This window comes from Bubalus kerabau, chromosome 1 (genome assembly GCF_029407905.1).
Source record: "Bubalus kerabau isolate K-KA32 ecotype Philippines breed swamp buffalo chromosome 1, PCC_UOA_SB_1v2, whole genome shotgun sequence".
In the NCBI taxonomy this organism is placed as follows: Eukaryota; Metazoa; Chordata; class Mammalia; order Artiodactyla; family Bovidae; genus Bubalus; species Bubalus kerabau.
Genome location: NC_073624.1, coordinates 125,466,995 through 125,485,273, shown reverse-complemented (window position 1 = coordinate 125,485,273; position 18,279 = coordinate 125,466,995). Strand labels below are relative to the sequence as shown.

Sequence of the window (18,279 nt, the reverse complement as noted above, 5' to 3'; positions counted from 1 at the left end):
CCAGGCACAATTTAAGGGATGAACCTTCATTGCCTATCCTGTACAAATGAAAGTGAGAAGTGAATGTGGCTGCTGTTGGAAGGAGGCCTCCAACCCCGGGCTCAGGCCCCCCCACAGCCTCACTCACCTGTAGTCCTTGGCTGTGCCCAGCACACCTGGAGGACACTGGGTGAGGAGCCAACAGAGGGGCGTGCCTTGGCCACCCACCTGCTCTGCCAGGTCCCTGCTGAATTGGTGACTTCAGGAGTAGCCCCAGACCTCACCCACTCTATGTGCAGCAAGGGACCCCCTCACGTGTGGTCCACGTGCTAACAGTGCTTCACTGGCCCAGCCCTGAGGCCAGCCCAGGCCCTGTGCCCCTTGACACCTCCAGCTGCTCACCCTCCTGCACAGTCCAAGTGTGAGCCGTTGGCTCTGGGCACAGGGCCTCAGCATGAGATGGTCTCTCTGCCTGAAAGACTCTGACATCCCCACCCCCAGCCCTCTACGCTGATGCCTCTCCACCCATACAGCCTATCCCACATGGCCCCTTCAGGGAGCCTCCCAGACCTGTCCCCAGGATCTGGATTCAGGGTCATCTTGTGGGCGCAGCCAGACATCACCTGGTCACTCTTCACTGCTTGCTTCCCTCACCACATCGAGAACTTCTGGGGACCGAACACTGCTCTTACTCCATTCTATTACCACGACACCCTAGTGTGATATTTCCTGCCACCCTCGAGTGTCATTCTCCTTTACAAATGGGGCATCTGCTTTTCTAGTTGCTGCTGAGGTTGTTTTCCTCGCTGGGGGCGGACTGGGGTGTCTCTCTGGGGTGGACCTTTGCTAAGTGACTGTCAGTGCCCCTGGTCTGTGGGCCTGTGGGGTCCTGGGTTTGATCCCCTGGAGGATGAGGAAACCAGGTTCGTGGTGGTGATGGGCCTTAAGGAATGGCATGGTGACACCATGGAGGGGGAGAGGACTGTATGAGTATACTAGCTGGACACCAGGATTAACCTGGGCAGGCAGTGCTCTTCGCCCCAACCCACAGCCTCCCTGCTCCCTCCCCCATCTCCATGCTACTTTTACCTTTTTGCAAGGTGGAGTCTCCTTTCCCTCAAGAGTTGCTCCTGGCTGTGCTCTGGGACCCTTCTTGGCCCACTGCAGAGGTGGAGGGAGGTCCTGTGGTGTGAAGACTAAGCACCTGGCTTGAGTTGTGTGCTTGCTGTGTGCAGACAGCCACGTCCCCTTTGGATGAGAGGATGATGGGGTTTGTAACTACAGGCAGCAGCAGGCTACTGGGCTGGCCCTGGGCTCTGTGGGTCAAAGGTCACCACTGTAAGGACTTAGTGGTGGGTGACCTTGGGCTTGTCCTCACACTCCTGAGCTCCTGTTTCATCACCTGCAGAATGGGCTGATGGGAGGACTGCACAGTTAATCCCTGGAAAAACTCTTGGTCAGTGAATGAAAAGTGAGGGAGTCTCACCTTGACTGGGGATCTGCCCACCTTCAGGGCTCTGTTAGTTGATGGCAGGGACCCACTTTCCCTGCCCTCCTTCCCTCCCAGTGACTGCCCATAACAACACTTCACATGTGAAGAATCACAACTACTGAAGGAAGCCATAGAGGCTGCTTGTAAATCAAATTAAATAGTTAAGAGTGTATCTGCTACTTCCTAGTTTCTTCATTAAGCAGTTGGCCAGGCTTGGGTCTGTTGTGTGAATTCATTTTGAAATGGCCTGGGAGGCAAAATGACTTTAAACATAACTTTTGGAAGAGAAAATTTCATTCTGCTTACTCAGCATGATGTAGCAATTAAAATGCTGGTTTTCCTCCTTTTTGAGAGCTACCCCTGAATAATTTATGACTTCACCCACCAGCGGCTATAAGGTTCACTGAAATAAAATTATTTCAAGCAGGGTGGCTGTGGAGCAGAGGCCGTCTTCCCAGCCTCATTGTCCAGTCAGCCTGGGCTGATGCCTGTTGCACCAGGACTGTCTGGAGCCCTTCTAAGAAATGACTGGTGAAAGAAGATATGGTGGCCACTTTGCTCTCTGGGCCTCAGTTTCTTCTTCTATAAAATGAGGACAACTAAAGCACTCTCTAGCCCTCAGCCCGCCATCTCTGGCTTCCTGTGGATACTGTCTCAGTAGTGGTTACCTAGTCGTAGGTACCTCCGTAGGGCCAGGCACTGTGTTGGGTGCTTTCCCTGCATCCTCCAGTCATCCTGCCCCACAGACAGCCCAGTGAGGCTGCTCTCACTGTGCCCATTTTACGAACAAGAGAGATGAAATCTGCCCAAGACTGTGCAGTCAGTGAGAAGTAAATTTAGAATTTCACCTCCCAAATCTGCCCGTCTGAACTTATTAGTAAGACCTAGGATGTCTCCTGTACATTTTCAGTCTTAATTTTGCTGTAGAAAAGTTGTTTTTCAGAGGCCGTCTAAATCAGTAGTAGAGAAAGGTTGGGGTGGGGCTGGGGTTAAAGTTCTGAATAATTTGCACAGCTTTTATTATAAATCATTAGGGCTTCCCTGGTGGCTCAGATGGTAAAGAATCTGTCTGCAACGTGGGAGACCTAGGTTTGATCCCTGGGTTGGGAAAATCCCCTGGAGAATCCCCATGGACAGGGAAGCCTGGAGGACTACAATCCATGGGGTCGCAAAGAGTCAGACACAACTGAGTGACCAAGCACAGCACAACACATACAGATGCAACGGAAGCGACGCTTGTCTCCTTTAAGTCTCTACATACTGTTAGCCTGGTTTACCTGGAGTTGAAAGTGATGTTTCTTAAAGATGTATGTATGTGTGTGTGTATTTCTAAAGACTGTCCCTGCATTTGTAAAAACTATTTTTATTGAGTTGGTGAAATTAAATAAGCCCCTTCAGATTTATTTACTAATAAATTTAGAGTTACCAGGTAGAGAGTGCCTGATAAATTGCTCTCACCTGAATGGAATCTTTCAGGCCCCAAGTGGTAAAAAGCATTCCAAAGTCACCTTAATTTACAAGGAAATGAGAGCCAGAAAGACATGCCTGAGCTCTTTGTTCAGAATTCAGTGTGTCTTTGGGTCTCCACTGCACTCCCCTGTGCGTCTTTCTCTTCTGGTCATGTTTCTGGGTTTGCCGGGTCTGTGGGGGTGGGATGGGGAGGCGTGTGCACGATTCGGTGGGGACACGGGGCCCAGAGAGCTGCAGTGGGGTATCCTGTCTGGAGGGTGGGCAGGACGGCTTTCGGATGGGTATCTGGGTCCTCCCGGGAGGGCGTGGGGTGGGGGCGGTGGCGCTCGGGTGGAGGCTCAGTTTGGGAACGCTGTGGCCGTAGCAGTAGCGCTTGGCCTGCCTGTCCAGGTCCCACCCGGAAGATGCCCCCCAGCGCCAGCGCCATGGACTTCTTCCAGCTCTTCGTCCCTGACAACGTCCTCAAGAACATGGTGGTGCAGACCAACCTGTACGCCAAGAAGTTCCAGGAGCGGTTCGGGAGCGACGGGGCCTGGGTGGACGTGACGCTGCCGGAGATGAAGGCGTTCCTGGGCTACGTCATCTCCACCAGCACCTCCCACTGCGAGTCGGTCCTCAGCATCTGGAGCGGCGGCTTCTACAGCAACCGCAGCCTCGCGCTGGTCATGAGCCAGGCCCGCTTCGAGAAGATCCTCAAGTACTTCCACGTCGTGGCCTTCCGCTCCAGCCAGACTACACACGGCCTCTACAAGGTCCAGCCCTTCCTGGACTCCCTGCAGAGTGGCTTCGATTCTGCCTTCAGGCCTTCCCAAACCCAGGTGAGGCTGTGGGCCCCAGGCCGGGCCTCCCGGGGTGGCAGCGGGCAGGGAGGCAGAGGTATCAGTGGCTTCCTCCATCCCGCCTGTACCCCGAGATCACTTCCGGGGAATCCCTGCGTGGCTACAGCCCATCCCGTCCCCATCTGATTAGAGGAAGGTGATAGAAGAACGGCCCTAAACCACATTTAGCATTCTGCTCCGAGAGGGTTTCCTCTTTTCTCCTCGTCCTCCGTCTCCATTAATTATCCTTTCTTTCTCAGCTATGGTTTGCACAGGGTAATGTTCATTTTCTTGTATTCTCTGAGTACCATGCTCACCCGCTGGTGGTGAAGGAAAGCGAGCAGCCTTCTAGGGGTGCAGGGAAGGAGGCTGGGGTTCAGCATTCTCAGGCCAGGGTAGTGGCCCAAGTGCGGGGTACCTGGAGTGCATGGAGAGTGAATGCCTTTGAGGGAGTTGCAGCCAGCTGTCAGCCGTGACCCTGACCGTTAAAGCCCCTCACCTTCCTCACTACCTAAACAGGGCTGTGTTTGCTCTCGGTTCCTGGCTCCTAGCCCTGGCCTCCGGTGGACTATGGCAGTCACATTTGGCTGTGGTGACAAAGTTCCAGAAGTCAGCCTCAAAGTTGCTCTGCTCTCTGGTAAACTGACAAGGTGACTCTTCCCAGAGATTGCTCTAACCGGATAATCAGGAGGTTCCTAGCCTAAGTGAGCCAAATTCCCTCTGACTTGTTCCATATGGAGAAAAAAATCTTACTTCTCTTTCATTTGTACATCTAAAGATCTACCTACCCACCCAGTTTTCCTTATGCTTTTCCTTAAGGGCCTTTGTAATGAGCCTCAAGCTCTTTTTGCGGTTCTCTTAGAGATACCCTCCAAATTTCCTATCCTATCTTCACTGCACAGCTTTAAAGCATGGGGTTTCTGTGGGGAAGATAATGCCCTCTCTGCCTTTGCAGGCTTCCCAGCTCCAGGGCCCTCTGTGATTCCCAGTTTTCCAAATCCTGCCACTATTTACAGGGCAGCAAATGCTGTTTGATCTTTGCCCTCACTTTTCTTCTTTACCAAGACATGGGGTCTTAGGGGACACAACCTCTGCCTTATATAACAGGCCCTACAGGACCAAGTACAGGGCTGGGCGTGGTTTTTTTGTTTGTTTCACTGAATATTTGCTTGGTTGAAAATGAGCCAAACCAGAGACACATTGGCTGGGACGCAAGGGGAAAAAACAATATTCTGACCATACTGGAGTCAAACATTAGAAGAGCTGCTGGAGAGGTCTGAATGCTTGCTAAGCCAAAGTGTCTTTCGAGAGTTAACCAACCAGCTCCTTAGGTGATTGGTATTTAACAGCCTGAAGATGAGGCTGCCGAAGGCCCTTCCGGCCCCTAGACGAGCTGAACCGGTGATTATACACATGTTTGTTGTGTGCCTGCCAGGTACCGACCCCACCCCGTGCTGTCTGATCCTTCCGGAGCAGCAGCATCAGACACTGAGACCTACATCCCAGGCGATCCCCACGGCCACCTGCGTGTGTGTCCCTGGGGTCTGCTTGGCCAGTGGGCACCTGCAGCACCCACTAGCAAATTCTGAGCTGTGTGGACTCACCCCCTCCCACCCCAGACTGGGGTGCTTTGATGGGGCAGTGCTGCCCCCTGGGTCTTGCCCTCCTGTGCCCGCAGACGGCTGTGAGGAGAGACCCTGAAGAGGTGGTCACTTTATTCTTGCTGCCCTCATCTTTTCTTTGGATCCAGTTGATGAAACTGAAAAAAGAGGGACTGACATGAGCTTTAGATTGGGGAGTGGCTCTCTGGTCATGTCAGGTTCTTTTTTTTTTTTCCCCTCCCTTTGCTTTTTTCTTTTTTTAATTTTATTTAGTTTTTTGCCTTTGTACTTGCAAATGTATTTGTTCTTGTTGCTACCATTTTCCATCCCATGCTCTATGTGGTGGTCAGGATCCCAGCAGGAAACAAATGCTGTGTTCTAGAAGGGCAGTTACAGAGAACTGGAAGCAGGGACTGTGGACATTCAGGGTTTAGGCGGATCATCAAGGTGGCGATCCCCTGGGCTGGCAACAGCAGGAAGCCGCAGTGCTGAGGAGGGGGAGCGATGGCTTCAGCCTGAGGGGCCAGATGGCATGGGCAGGCAGCGCCCCAATCTCTCGTTCATCCCTCTCTTGTAGCCACAAAAGGCAGGCACTGGGGGCAGGGCCCCGGGATGTGGTTTATAAGAGGTTGGCCTCCAGGCCCCAGTGCAGGGTGGGAAGGTGGAAAGGGAGTCTGGGGGGCAAACAGTACCTAGTACAAACCACCCAACAGATAGAACTTGAGGCAGAGGGGAAGTCAGAATCCCTGGGGTCAGCTTTCCAATGTGCTGATAACCACCCTCCCAACTCTGGGCCCCTGTTGAGCCAGCTCTGTCAGGAGGCTGGAGCAGGATCCGATAAAGGGGATGAGACCAGAAAGCGTGCATGCAGTGTGTAGAGCACCCTCGGGCCTTCCTATGTGCTGGGGTCCTGCCAACATGGGCTGTTGAGGTGGTAGCTCTGGGCACACGCTCAGCCTCTCTGCCGTGAAGGCGGCCTCATCCTTACACACAGAAACATCAGCATCACATATGTCTTTGTTAAGTGAAACAAAGGAAACTTTCAAGCTTTCCTGGCTTTCCAGTTGGCTCTGAAACATTCCATTCAAGGAGAAGGTGTGTTTGCGAGTCGCCGCCTACCTCCCCTGAGGCCTCAGGGCTCTGTTGACGGGACTTCACTCTGCCTGTGAGACCAGTGGGAACAGCCCCTGTTCCATCCCCACCAGACATGTGGCTGCTGTGTTTCCGACTCCCAGGAGTGGCTCTGCATCCCCACCGTACACACACCCGACCTCAGCACACAGCACCCTCACACACACCCTCTGCCCTGCAGTCTCCTTTTTATTCCAGCAAATCTGACCCTTTGGGTGAGTTTACAAAGTCTTCAGAGGGTCCCCAGAATCGACCTGTAACCCAAGCTGTGGTATGTTCCCATGCATGAGTATTCATACACGGATACTGAATGGGGAGACTGAACCCATCTTCTCAAGCCTGGGGGCAGGTTAGTTAGAGGAGGATCTGGGGAGGGCTTGTGAAAGTACACGACTGCCTTGTCTCCGCTGCCCAATGCCTGCCCCTCACCCGAGCATGTCACACGAGGAGGGCCTGAGGACACAGCACTGGGTGAGGTGGTGCTGGCCCCCTGCGGCCTGGCGGGGAGGAGGCAGTTTTTGGAGCTCTGTAGAGTGCCCTGCCCTGCACTGTGACTGCTCCACATTCCCGCAAGGAGGGTGGGAAAGAGAAGAAGCCATGGAGACCAGGAGCTACTGCTGACTCTCTTACTTTGGTGAAACGTCTTATGAAATATAAATTTGAACAGATTGTGTGCTGTGGTAAGTGCAGATGGAATAGAGGACATCAGCTTTCTGAAGAGCTGGGAGAGGGCCTCATCTTCCCCACTCTTCTCATCCACCACTCCCCCAGCCCATGTGTGGGACTTTTGGCCATCCTTCTAGAGTGGATCCAAATGGGCTTTGAATATTTGATGAGCCGCGTGGAGCTGGGCATGGGTCAGCTTCTCCAGCCTCCCCTTCATGAGTTCAAGGCAAGGTAGGCCTTGTTCAACAGCTCCTGCTTCCAACAACAGAAAACTGCAGGGGCTGGTGTGCACGCCTGAGACCCAACACTGCAGGGCAGTTATTTCTCAAGTGGAATTCAAGTTAACGTTAATAGGAGAATGGAAGGCTACTGCCCATGTCACAATTGGTGAGTGTTAATCTCTGTTCTGCCGTCATCAGGCCACGTTCTGACGTCACCTGGGAGCTTGTTGGAAATGCAGAAACTCAGGCTCTGCCCCAAACTTACTGGAACAGAAGCCACATTTCAGTAAGATTCCCAGGTGACTAGTTTGTTCATTCAAGTTGAAAAGCCCTGATGGAGAGTGGTACTGGCTCACAGTGGCCAGGCATTTTAGACTTGGAGGGCCGTGTGGTCTGTGTTCGGAGCTTGTAGCCTGAAAGCAGCTACCGACAATACCTCGGTGAAGGGCACGGTGGGCTCCTGTAAAACTTGATTTACAGCGGGGAGTGGGCTGGGCTGCAGTTTGCCAGCCCCTGATCCAGAGAGTTGTAAAGAGTTCTTGGAATCATAGTGTTTCTAGCATTCTGTCAATACATTTTGTTGAACCACGCACATACGTACCAGTTTGTAAGTACGCTTGAAATTGGATTGGAAGGGAAGTGTAGCAGGTTCCTAAAATTTACCCAAAAGTCTCCCCCAAAGCTTTAGCTTGCAAAAACAGAACTTTAACCCCCCTTGGAACCTGTTTTTATTGTGCCGTTTCTTTTTGCTTCATTGTCTTATAATTGAAAAAAAAAAAGTCCTATTATCATGCCATCAAAAAGCAGGAAGAGATGAAGTGAGTTTAAAAATTGCCTGGGGAGTCCCATGTCAGAAAAGACATGATGACCTGGGGGAGAGCCAGAGGCTGGGCCATGGCAACGAGGAAACTGGGTCATTTCAGGAATGGTTTTTAAAAAGAGAATGTTTGACTTGGGAAAAAGAAGGTCAGGGGCTAGTGTGAGAGCTGTTCAGAAAACCTAAAGAAATCTTGTGTTTGTCTCCATTTCTCACAGGAGAGAAGTCAGGTCAGTAGGTTTAGGTTAGATGTAGATCAGCTTTCAGTTAGTGAGCGATTGGAACATCCGTCAGTGGAAAGGTCCTCCTTGAAAGGAAGCAGCTGCCCTCCATGGGCATGTTTAGCTGGGAGGTCCCTCTCCCAAGTGAGAGTTTGGACTGAGGACCTTATGCCAATAACGAAGTATCATGACGATTTCCATTTACTAAGTACTTGCTAAGTGCTTTACATAGTTTCTTACTTAATCCTCCCCCAAACACTGGTGTAGACAACTGAGGAGACCCAGGGACACTCAGGATCAGAGAAATCAAGTAACTTAGCCAAGGTCACACAGCTGATCAAAGGCAAAGACTAGATTTGAGCCCAGATCTGATGAGCCTCTGAGTCTCTGCTTTGCCATTCCTGGCAGGTGCTACATGAACCCCTGATTGACGAGGACCCTGTGTTCATTGCCACGTGCACGGAGAGGGAGCTGCGGAAGAGGAAAAAGCGGAAATTTAGCCTCTGGGTCCGGCAGTGCTCTTCCACCGGCTTCATCATCCAGGTGAGCCCTGGGCCAGCCCTGGAGGGCAGGGAGGATTTGGTAACCAGTGAACTTGCTTGCTTACCCTGGTCACTGCGCTTCACTGGGTGCTGCAGCTGAGGCTGGGTTGGGCTGCTCTTTTCCTTGCAGGGGAACGGGGGTAGCTGGCACTGTCCCCTGCATGTTCCTTCATGCCCACCCCAGCCCCTCTGATTAAATAACAGCTGTAAACACAGATCAGGGCTCAGTACGTGCAGTGTAAGCCAGTGGCTTCACCAGAACAGTGGGCGCAGAGGTGGCTGCCGTGACTCTTGAGAGCACCCCAAGTAATGTCCCAGAAAGGCCCCCACCCCGCACCGAGTCCCTGGCCTCCCTTCCAGTCCTGAGGACACCTCCTCAGGGCTGCAGTGACCTCAGGAGCACGGTTCTCTGAGCCAGCCATGCCACCTGTTCCCTGCTCTGCTCTTCTGTTTTGGAAGAGGTGGCCAAGCTCTGCTGCAGGAACAGCGTCAGACGTTGAGCTCCTGGAGCAGGCAGGGGGCAGAGCACATAGGAGGGAGTGGGGCTGGCAAAGCAGACCCCGCCTCACTGCCCTGCCAGGCTGCAGCGCCAGGCCCAAGGCATGAGGGTTGGCATACCTCCTGCCCCCACAGGGAAGGAGTCATAGGAAGGTTAAGCTGAGCATCTCCTCTGGATGTGCCCCCGTGCATGTGCCCCACAGCAGCCCACCTTCCCCTTGGGCTTCAGGGCCTCAGGTGAGGCTGGGTCTGGGGTCTCCAGCTGGCCTCACCTACAGGCCACTCTGGACGTGCTGCCTGGGCTCTCCGTTCCCACACAGCACCTGCCGACTCTGTAGTGTCCTGTGTGGTGACCCTGCTCTGGGGACTGGGGAGTCCGTTTCACTGTCTGTATGACATTCATCATTCTTGGAATCAATGCTTACTGAGTGCTGTTGCCTGCAGCATCGGGCCAGACAGTGAAATCATGGCTCTGCCTTCTTAGGAGTCTGCCTGTGTGGCTTTTGATAGAATGTTCACATGTGGCTTCTGTGTGCCTCTGGTGCCATTTCCTTTTTACTGTAAATTTAATGAGTAGCGAGGAGTCAGGACCATTCCCTGCAAGGCCTCAGGTCTCCTTCTCTCTGTGTGTGCAGTTTCCTTCTAGTTTCTATGAAATCTATAAAATCCCCATCTATAAAGTAAAGGGTTTGGATTGGTACCTTGAAGTTTCCTTTTATTTCGAAAACTCTCTGGTTCTAGGAGGCTTTGTGCAGCTTGAGGGTTTGAATTTAGAAGCCAGAATTGAAGCTGGCAGCTCCTATTCTTGATCTTGCCTCCACTATGGCCGAGGCAACAGGAAGCCGCATCTGCACAGGTACTCTTGGTTTCATCTGTCTCATGGCAGGTGGAGTGAGGACTTTCTTGGCCTCCCCACTTCTCTGGTCCAGATGAAGGTGCCTGTGGTGGCAGCAAAGTAGGGAGGGACACCTCTGCCTGCAGAGGACCCACGTGGTCTGGGGACAGTGGTCTTTTCAGCATCCTGACCCTTATCTTGGATCCCCAGGCCCTAACTCTGGTTAGGCAGTAGCCTGGGAAGATCCAGCTGTGGTGCGAGGGGCAAGGGGTGCCTCCCACCCCTTGAGCCTTTCATACTTGCATCTCCTCTGTTCTTACACCCCCTACGTTTCCCAGATGAGGTGGCTCAGTGCTGCTCTGTCCAGGGGCCCCTCCTAGGTCCTGAGGCCCAGCTCTGCTGTTTTCTGTGTGAACTAAGCTGACTCCCAGTTGCCCTGGATATCAGTGTCCTTATCTGTAGAGTGAAGGGATGGGGTAACATAATCCGTGAGGCCCCTTCCACTGCAGAGTTCTGTGATTCTTATCTTTTTTAGTATTATGTATGGGGTAATGTATGCAAGCATGTTTTCTTCATTTTAATTTGTTAAATAAATTATTCTAAATGATTTTATCCACTGGAGAATCCAAGCAGCTAAACCTATAGAGCCTGTGGCCAGCCTACTGCCCAAATGGCCCTCTGCCCCCTGCTATCCTCTCACTGGTAGCAGATCCGAGGCTGGCTGATGGGATGCAGCAGACATGGTACACGAAGGGGCTAGAAAGAGGGTGTGCATGGTTCTCCTCTGGTCTCTCCACCCTGACCATGAGCAAATGTCCAGGCTGGATCACGGAGTTGGGAAACCACGTGGAACCATGTATCACATGCCCCTGAGCAATGTGGTTGTTTGTTACACAATAACAGAACTACCCTGGGGCCTGCCAGTTAGGGTCTACAAAGTTGACCATATAACTTTCTTATTTTCACCTGTCATGGACTCAGCTGATACCTGGAAGGGACGGGGATTTACAGGTGTATTTCTGGGGAGGCCAAGGCCTGGCTTCGGCTTTATGGTGTCATTCAGCCAAGACTGAAAGGTGTGCTGTCTGGACGGCATGCTTTTGAGGTAAGTCCAGGTGATTAGCTCCACTTGAAAGATTCTAGACCAAGGGTTAAGTGAGAAGAGTTTCCGGATTGGTCAGTGATTTCAGAAGTGGTCCCAGTAAAGGTCAGCTCCAACCCTCAGATGAGTGAGTACATCCCAACAGGGCACCTGCGTAAGGAGGGAAGTGAACAGCTAGCCAGACAGTGCTGTGGAAAGGGAGAGTGCCGAGAAGAACCCCAGTGTTTTTAATACCTTATATGTCTACTGCTCTTGAGTTCATTTGAAGGGGAATCATATGAAAGTGGTTAAAAGTCCTATGTGATATAACTCATGAAGAGACTGTAGGGAGGTATGTGGAAGAAGAGATGGAATTAACTATATTATCCTGAAAATTAACAAGTTAATATCTTTCACTTCTGGGAGTGCAAGAGGCAGGGAGTAAAAAGTTCCCAGGAGAAAGAAGGCATCAGAGAAGGTGTGGTCACTTCAGAGACAGACTTAGACCCTCATGGAGATGCTATCCCACTTGGTGAGGTGGTGCTGCCTCATCTATCCCCTCTAGCCCTCCTTCCAGAAGCCTTGTATGTGGTCTGACTCGTGGTGGGCCTGCTCCGCCATCTGACATTTGTAGACTTGCACTGAAGGCCTGCTCACTGCAAAGTGCTTGGCTCCAAGATGTCTACCTTGGTGTCTCACCGTGCACCAAACACTGGAAAATAGATCAGCATGTGACGGTGCCAGCCTGCAGCACTCAGGGCTGAGGAGCAGCCACGTGAGGCCATCCACTTTGCCCTGTGATGGAGACCGCTGGCTGTAGGAGTGGGCCTTTGGGTTTCTGATAATCTGGCAAGTTGTCATGTGAGTGGGGAGGGTGAAATTTGTAAGGTGTACGTGGGCCTATTCTGAAGGAGCGTATCTTTTTTTACTGTGATAACATAACATAACATAAAGTTGGCCATTAAGTGGCGTTAAGCGCACTCACCGCGTTGTGCAGCCATCACCACCAGCCATTTCCAGCACTTCGTCATCGTCCAGAACAGCTGGGAGCGCCTGTCTTGGTAAGGGAACGATACACTGTCACACAGACAGAGTGGACTCCCTGCACGCAAAGCACCTTTCAGATGCTCCGTGGATGCTGCTGCGGCTCGGGGGAGGGGTCACCGAACGTTCAGCACTGGTCACACTCCCCCCGTCAGGCTGCTCTGTCTGCTGTGCCTGTGGGACTCCTAGTAACGGGAGGTGAGTGGCCGGGACAGTGTATGTACTTGGCCCCTGGTCCCAGCACCATCACCCTCATTCCATGCATGAGGAGTGCTTTTGGTCACCTGTAGTGTTCCCAGGAACTCTGCATCAGACTCAGACAGTGCTGGTGTTGCAGGATGCCCATGAGTGCCTGTTCCTCTTCTCTTTCCCAACCTGGCCCGTCTGGTTTTACCTTCTGGCATGAGCAGGGCTCAGAGGGTGTGATGGGTAATTTTGTGCCAATTTGGCTGGGTCACAGTACCCAGATAGTTGGTCAGACAACTATTTTGGATGTCCCAGTGGAGGTATTTACGGATGAGATTAACATTTGGATCAGTAGACTTTGAGTAAAGCAGATTGCTCTCCATCGTGTGGGTGGGCCTCATCGAATCAGTTGAAGGCCTAAATAGAAAGGAGAGGAAATTTTGCCAGCAAGACGGCCTTGGATGTGAACTGCAACTCTAACCTGGGTCTCCAGCCTGCCAGGCTGTCCTGAGATTTTGGACTTAACAAACCTCCATAATCAAACAATCAGTTTCTTGAAATAAATACCTATATCTCTTGTTAGATGGATAGGACTCTCTCAATATATCTTTGTCTCCATCCTATCATTTGCACTGCAGAGGGATTTCTGCTAGCCACTGACTCACATGGCTTGTGTGTGTCTCAGGTCTCCTGGATTCTGAACTTGCGGAGAGCAGGGACCATGACTGCTTCTTGAACCTTGCCTCTCTAGAGCCTAAGGGGTTTGCCAGCTCTTTTTTTCTTCTAAAGTCAAAGACATCCCTGTTATCAAAAAGCTTACAAGATAGACAGGAAAACAAGACCTCTATGAAGGAAAACGTAAGTGCAGATTGTTGTCTAACCACACTTTATGGGATTAGTGTTGTGCTGGGCACTGAAGGCCTGGAGGTGAATGGAACCCTCATGGCCTCTCTCGTAGGAGGGGGCAGAAGATGAAAAATATTCATGAGGAATAAAGGCAATGGAATACTACACAGCTAGAAAAAGGAATGAAATAATGCCATTTGCAGCAACATAGATGGACCTAGAGATGATCATACTAAGTGAAGTAAGCCAGACGGAGAAAGACAAATATATGATATTGCTTACATGTGGAATCTAAAACATGATACAGATAAACTTACCTATGAAACAGAAATGAACTCACAGCACAGAGACAGACTTGTGGCTGCCAAGGGGGAGAAGGGTAGGGAAGGGCAAGATTGGGAGTTTGCGATTATCTGGTGTAAACTGCTATAGGATGGATAAACAGCAAGGTCCTGCTGCGTAGCAGAGGAAACTATATTCAGTATCCTGCGATAAACTGTAATGGAAGGAATGCGTGTGTATGTATAACCGAGTGACTTTGCTCTACAGTAGAAATTAACACAACATTGTAATTCAGCTATGCTTAAAATATCAGTTAAAAAAATATTCCTAAGTACAGTGTGAATGATGCAACCCTGGAGGGGTGTGAGGCTGTTGGGGGCACCTGTGGGGCTAAGAACGGCTCCTGGGGCGCAGAGACCAGGGCATGTGGTGCCCTAATGGGAGGGCAGACCACGAGGGCAGACACTGAAGGGACAGGCAGGAGCCAGGGTTACTCACTGCAGGCCAGCCCTGAGCACGGCCTCCAAGCAGGATGCAGCCTTGACCAGTATCTTTCTGTCCTTATTTACACCTGAGAACACTTAAGGGACTGAGTCTTTTATCCCAAATTGCAAGGTTGATGGGTGGGGGCAGGAATGTGAGCTCAGGTGCTGGCTGGCTCCCTATGCTGTGGGCACTGTTCCCAGGAGCCCCTCAGAGGAGGAGGAGGAGGCACCCCGCAACCCCGCTGGGGGCCAGGGTGTGTGAATGCAGCATCTGAAACACGGCTGACGTCTCTGACACCCACTAAGAGGATTTCCATGCCTTCGAAGTGTCCATTTCAGGAAAACGAGGTGACCCACAGTGTATTTCTGTCCACAGCGAACAATCCTCAAGGCTGGTGGAAGCCCTTCATCCTCTGGGGCACCCACACCCTGGGGTACTCGTCACAGATCCCACGGAGGAGCTTTAGACTTTGTGACTCCATGTTTTGACAGCAGTGGAACAAGCATGCGGGAAATCATTTGTGACATGAGGCTTGGACAATACTGAGATGGTCTTGCTCCCTAGGCACAAGTGCTCTGTGCTCTGAGACCGCAGCTGATGCCTTCTTTTTGCAAAACTGCTGCCATTTTCAGATCAGAGGCGTGTGGGGCACTGCAGAGAGTGTCTTTGTGTCACAGGCCTGCTGGGAGCTGCCTGGCCCAGCAGGCCCCTGCCTGTGCCTTTGTCTGCACTCCCAGTGAGCTGAGTGAGGGTGAAAGGAGAGGTTTATACAGAAGGGTGCATATCCAGTTCAGGGGAGTCATGTCAACAGGTGGCTGGGGTCCTCAGTCTGGGACACTGAGGTCACTTGTCTTGGAAGCCTTGTGTCCCTTCTGTGGGTGCAAAAGGAGACCATCTCCGTAGAGACTATTGTTCTATCTGTAGTGTCAGAAAGATTGAGAACACGGTGGGAAAAACCAACCCACCGTGTAGTTAATGCTGTGCTCACCTATGGGGATTTGTTTAGCCCTGAGACTCTTTGGGGAGAAAAGAAAAGAGTCTCCTAATTAAAAAAAACAAAACCAAAAACTGATATGATCAAAAAGGCCAAGTTCTCCCATTTGAATGTGTTGAGCTAGGCCTCCTGGGTCGACAGTTGAGACTCAGGGTCCCTTTCGAGGGAGGCAGTGAGGGGAAGGGCAGCTGGCAGAGGTGGGTGTGGCTGAGCATGGGGGCCCCACGTGGAGCTTTATCAGGGGCCAGTCTCTGGAGGGTCGGGTGCGGGGTGCCCAGTTGGTAGAACCATTCTGGACAAACACGGTCTCTCACTCATTGAGTGCACCTGCCCTGGAGGAGTAAACTTCAGAAGCCAGAAATCAAAACTGAGACCTCAGGCTGGTGGACCCTGCTGCCTGCCCCTAGTACACAGCACTAGGTGTGTCCAGGGGCCCCTGGAAGTATCCACGAGGGGCCCCACACCTTGTGTGGCTGGACCAGCAGCTCTGGAAGCCCCTCCTCCCTTCAGTCTAAGCCGTGGCTTATGAGCTGCTTCAGTTCAGAAAAGGACAGTTTGCATACGTGGAGTGTTCGCCTCCAGCCAGGCCCAACACTCAGGCACACTACATACATTCCTCATTTTCATAACCACCTGCCCCTATTTCATGGTGAGAAACCAGGGCCCAGAGAGGTTTTCTGCCTCGTCCGAAGTCTCAGCCTCAAGGGGCAAACCTGGAATTTAAACCCCACCTTCCCAACCCTGGAGCCCACCCTCCAACCACTGAGCCATGATCTGTCCCCAGGGAGAGAAGTCTTCTTTTAGCCCAGGGGTCCCCAACCTTTTTGGTACCAGGGACTGATTTCATGGAAGATAATTTTTCCAGGGACCAGGGGTGGGGGTGATGGTTTCATGTTGATTCAAGTGTATTATGTTTATTTTGCATGTATTTCTGATCTCATGGCACCACTGATCTGACAGGAGGTACTGGTCTGTGACCCAGAGATTGGGGCCCCAAATTTACACACAGGCTGTCTGGTTCTTACCCAGCTTCCTTGTTGTGTTATTGATGTTCTAACACCAGTTATGACTGATCGCCCTTGTTTTGAGACAGACTCTTCATGTTGAAAGAATTTGAGGAATTTGTACTGAAGGTTTGTTTTTTTTTAATTATTATTTAACTTCTAATTATGTTATGTACTAGTGAGTTACTCCTGACCTAAAACTAACTTGGAAAATGAGGCTCAGAATGAAACTGATTAACTCAAGTGAAGTTTGCTTGTGGAGTCAGAAACTGGGCGGGACATTTACCCATCTGTTTAACTGTGCAGTGGCTGGGATGCCAGTTTCAATCTGGTGCAGGTCAGATGTGGTTATGTCCCAGGATGGGATTGGCTGTGGCACAGTACGTCTGTCACAGACCCCAGTGTCCATGAGCACATGGCTTAGCACTAATATTTCCTCAGTCTGTTGAATGGGTTAGTTTGCCCAGTCTTCCTTACCATATAGGGAAGCAGAGACAAGAAAGAAATTATTAAGTGCCATGTAAGTGAATCAGACCCTAACTGGATCAGATTACACCCTGGCCCTCTCCCCAAGGAACTATATTCAGAAGGGTACAAAGAGCCCACCTGTCCCTCCTCCAGTCCATTGTTGTTTTACTGATATGGAGTTGATTTGCAAAGTTGTGTTAGTTCAGGTAAACAACAAAGTGATTCATTTAAATATATGCATATATTCTTTTTCATATTCTTTTCAGTTATGGTTTATTATATTGAGTGTAGTTCCATGTGCTGTACAGTAGGTCCTTGTTGTTTATCTATTTTATATATAGTAGTGTTTGTTCAGAGAAGGCGATGGCACCCCACTCCCGTACTCTTGCCTGGAAAATCCCATGGACGGAGGAGCCTAGAAGGCTACAGTCTATGGGGTCACTAAGAGTCAGACATGACTTAGCGACTTCACTTTCACTCTTCACTTTCACGCATTGGAGAAGGAAATGGCAACCCACTCGTGTTCTTGCCTGGAGAATCCCAGGGACGGGGGAGCCTGGTGGGCTGCTGCCTAGGGGGTCGCACAGAGTCGGACACGACTGAAGCGACTTAGCAGCAGCAGCAGTGTTTGCTAATCCCAAATTCCTAATTTATCCTTCTCCCCACCTTTGGTGACCATAAGTTTATGTCTGTAAATCTGTTTCTGTTTTGTAAATAAGTTCATTTGCATCACATTTTTTGATTCCACATAGAAGTGATATGTATGATAATTTCTAGGTCCATCCATGTTGCTGCAAATGGCCTTATTTCATTCTTTTTTATGACTGAGCAATATCCCATTGTATATGTATACCACATTATCCATTCATCTGTGAGTGGGTAGTTAGGTTGCTTCCATGTGTTAGCTGTTGTAAATAGTGCTGCTGTGAACAATGGGATGTGTGTATGTTTTCGTATTAGAGTTTCTCGTCAGTCCATCATTCTGAAAGTCAGAACCACCTATGAGCTGAGCTTTGGGCTGAAACAAAAGCAAAGGCCTTGTCAGGGTGTGCAGTGCTGCAGGTGCAGCCGGAGAAGGCGGGGCAGAGAGCAGTCTCAGCACGTGAGCCCTTCTTGGCCGTGGCCATGGCGAAAGGTAGCACGAGCAAACACGGGTGGTGAACACTGTCAGTGAAGTGATGTCATAGAGATTTTGCTGGAAAACCAGGCTGATGAGCCAAAGAGGGTGTGAGTCCGCATGTCCGGCAGAACTTCCCATGATGATGAAACGCCCTGTGTCTGTTGCTCCACCCTGGCAGCCCCTGTTTTCATGTAGACTGAGTGCTTGACTACTGCGGCTGAGGAATTGGATTCTTCATCTTTCTTAATTTTTAGTTAATTTAAATTAAAATGGCCATGTGTGTCTAGAGGTTACAGCACAGATATGAAGCTTTGCCATAAAAAAGATCATTTCTGTGTTTGTAACTTGCACATAACGATAATAGCCTTGCAAGGTACACAGAGTATTATTATCTTTATAAATGAGGAAACCAAGGCTCAGAGCAGTTAACTCTCCCCAAATCACACAGTAAATGGCAGTAAATGGCAGAGCCTTTGC

The 18,279-nt window shown here is 50.8% G+C and overlaps 1 protein-coding gene across 1 annotated transcript in view; it reads left to right on the top strand.

Annotated features, from left to right (window-relative positions):
* PGBD5 (piggyBac transposable element derived 5) overlaps positions 1 to 18,279 on the top strand; it is a 96,616-nt gene that overhangs the window by 53,005 nt on the left and 25,332 nt on the right. Inside the window, exons 2-3 of the mRNA XM_055587911.1 lie at positions 3,332 to 3,759; positions 8,825 to 8,959. Coding sequence (XP_055443886.1) covers positions 3,332 to 3,759; positions 8,825 to 8,959 — 563 coding nt within the window. The remainder of the gene's footprint in view (positions 1 to 3,331; positions 3,760 to 8,824; positions 8,960 to 18,279) is intronic.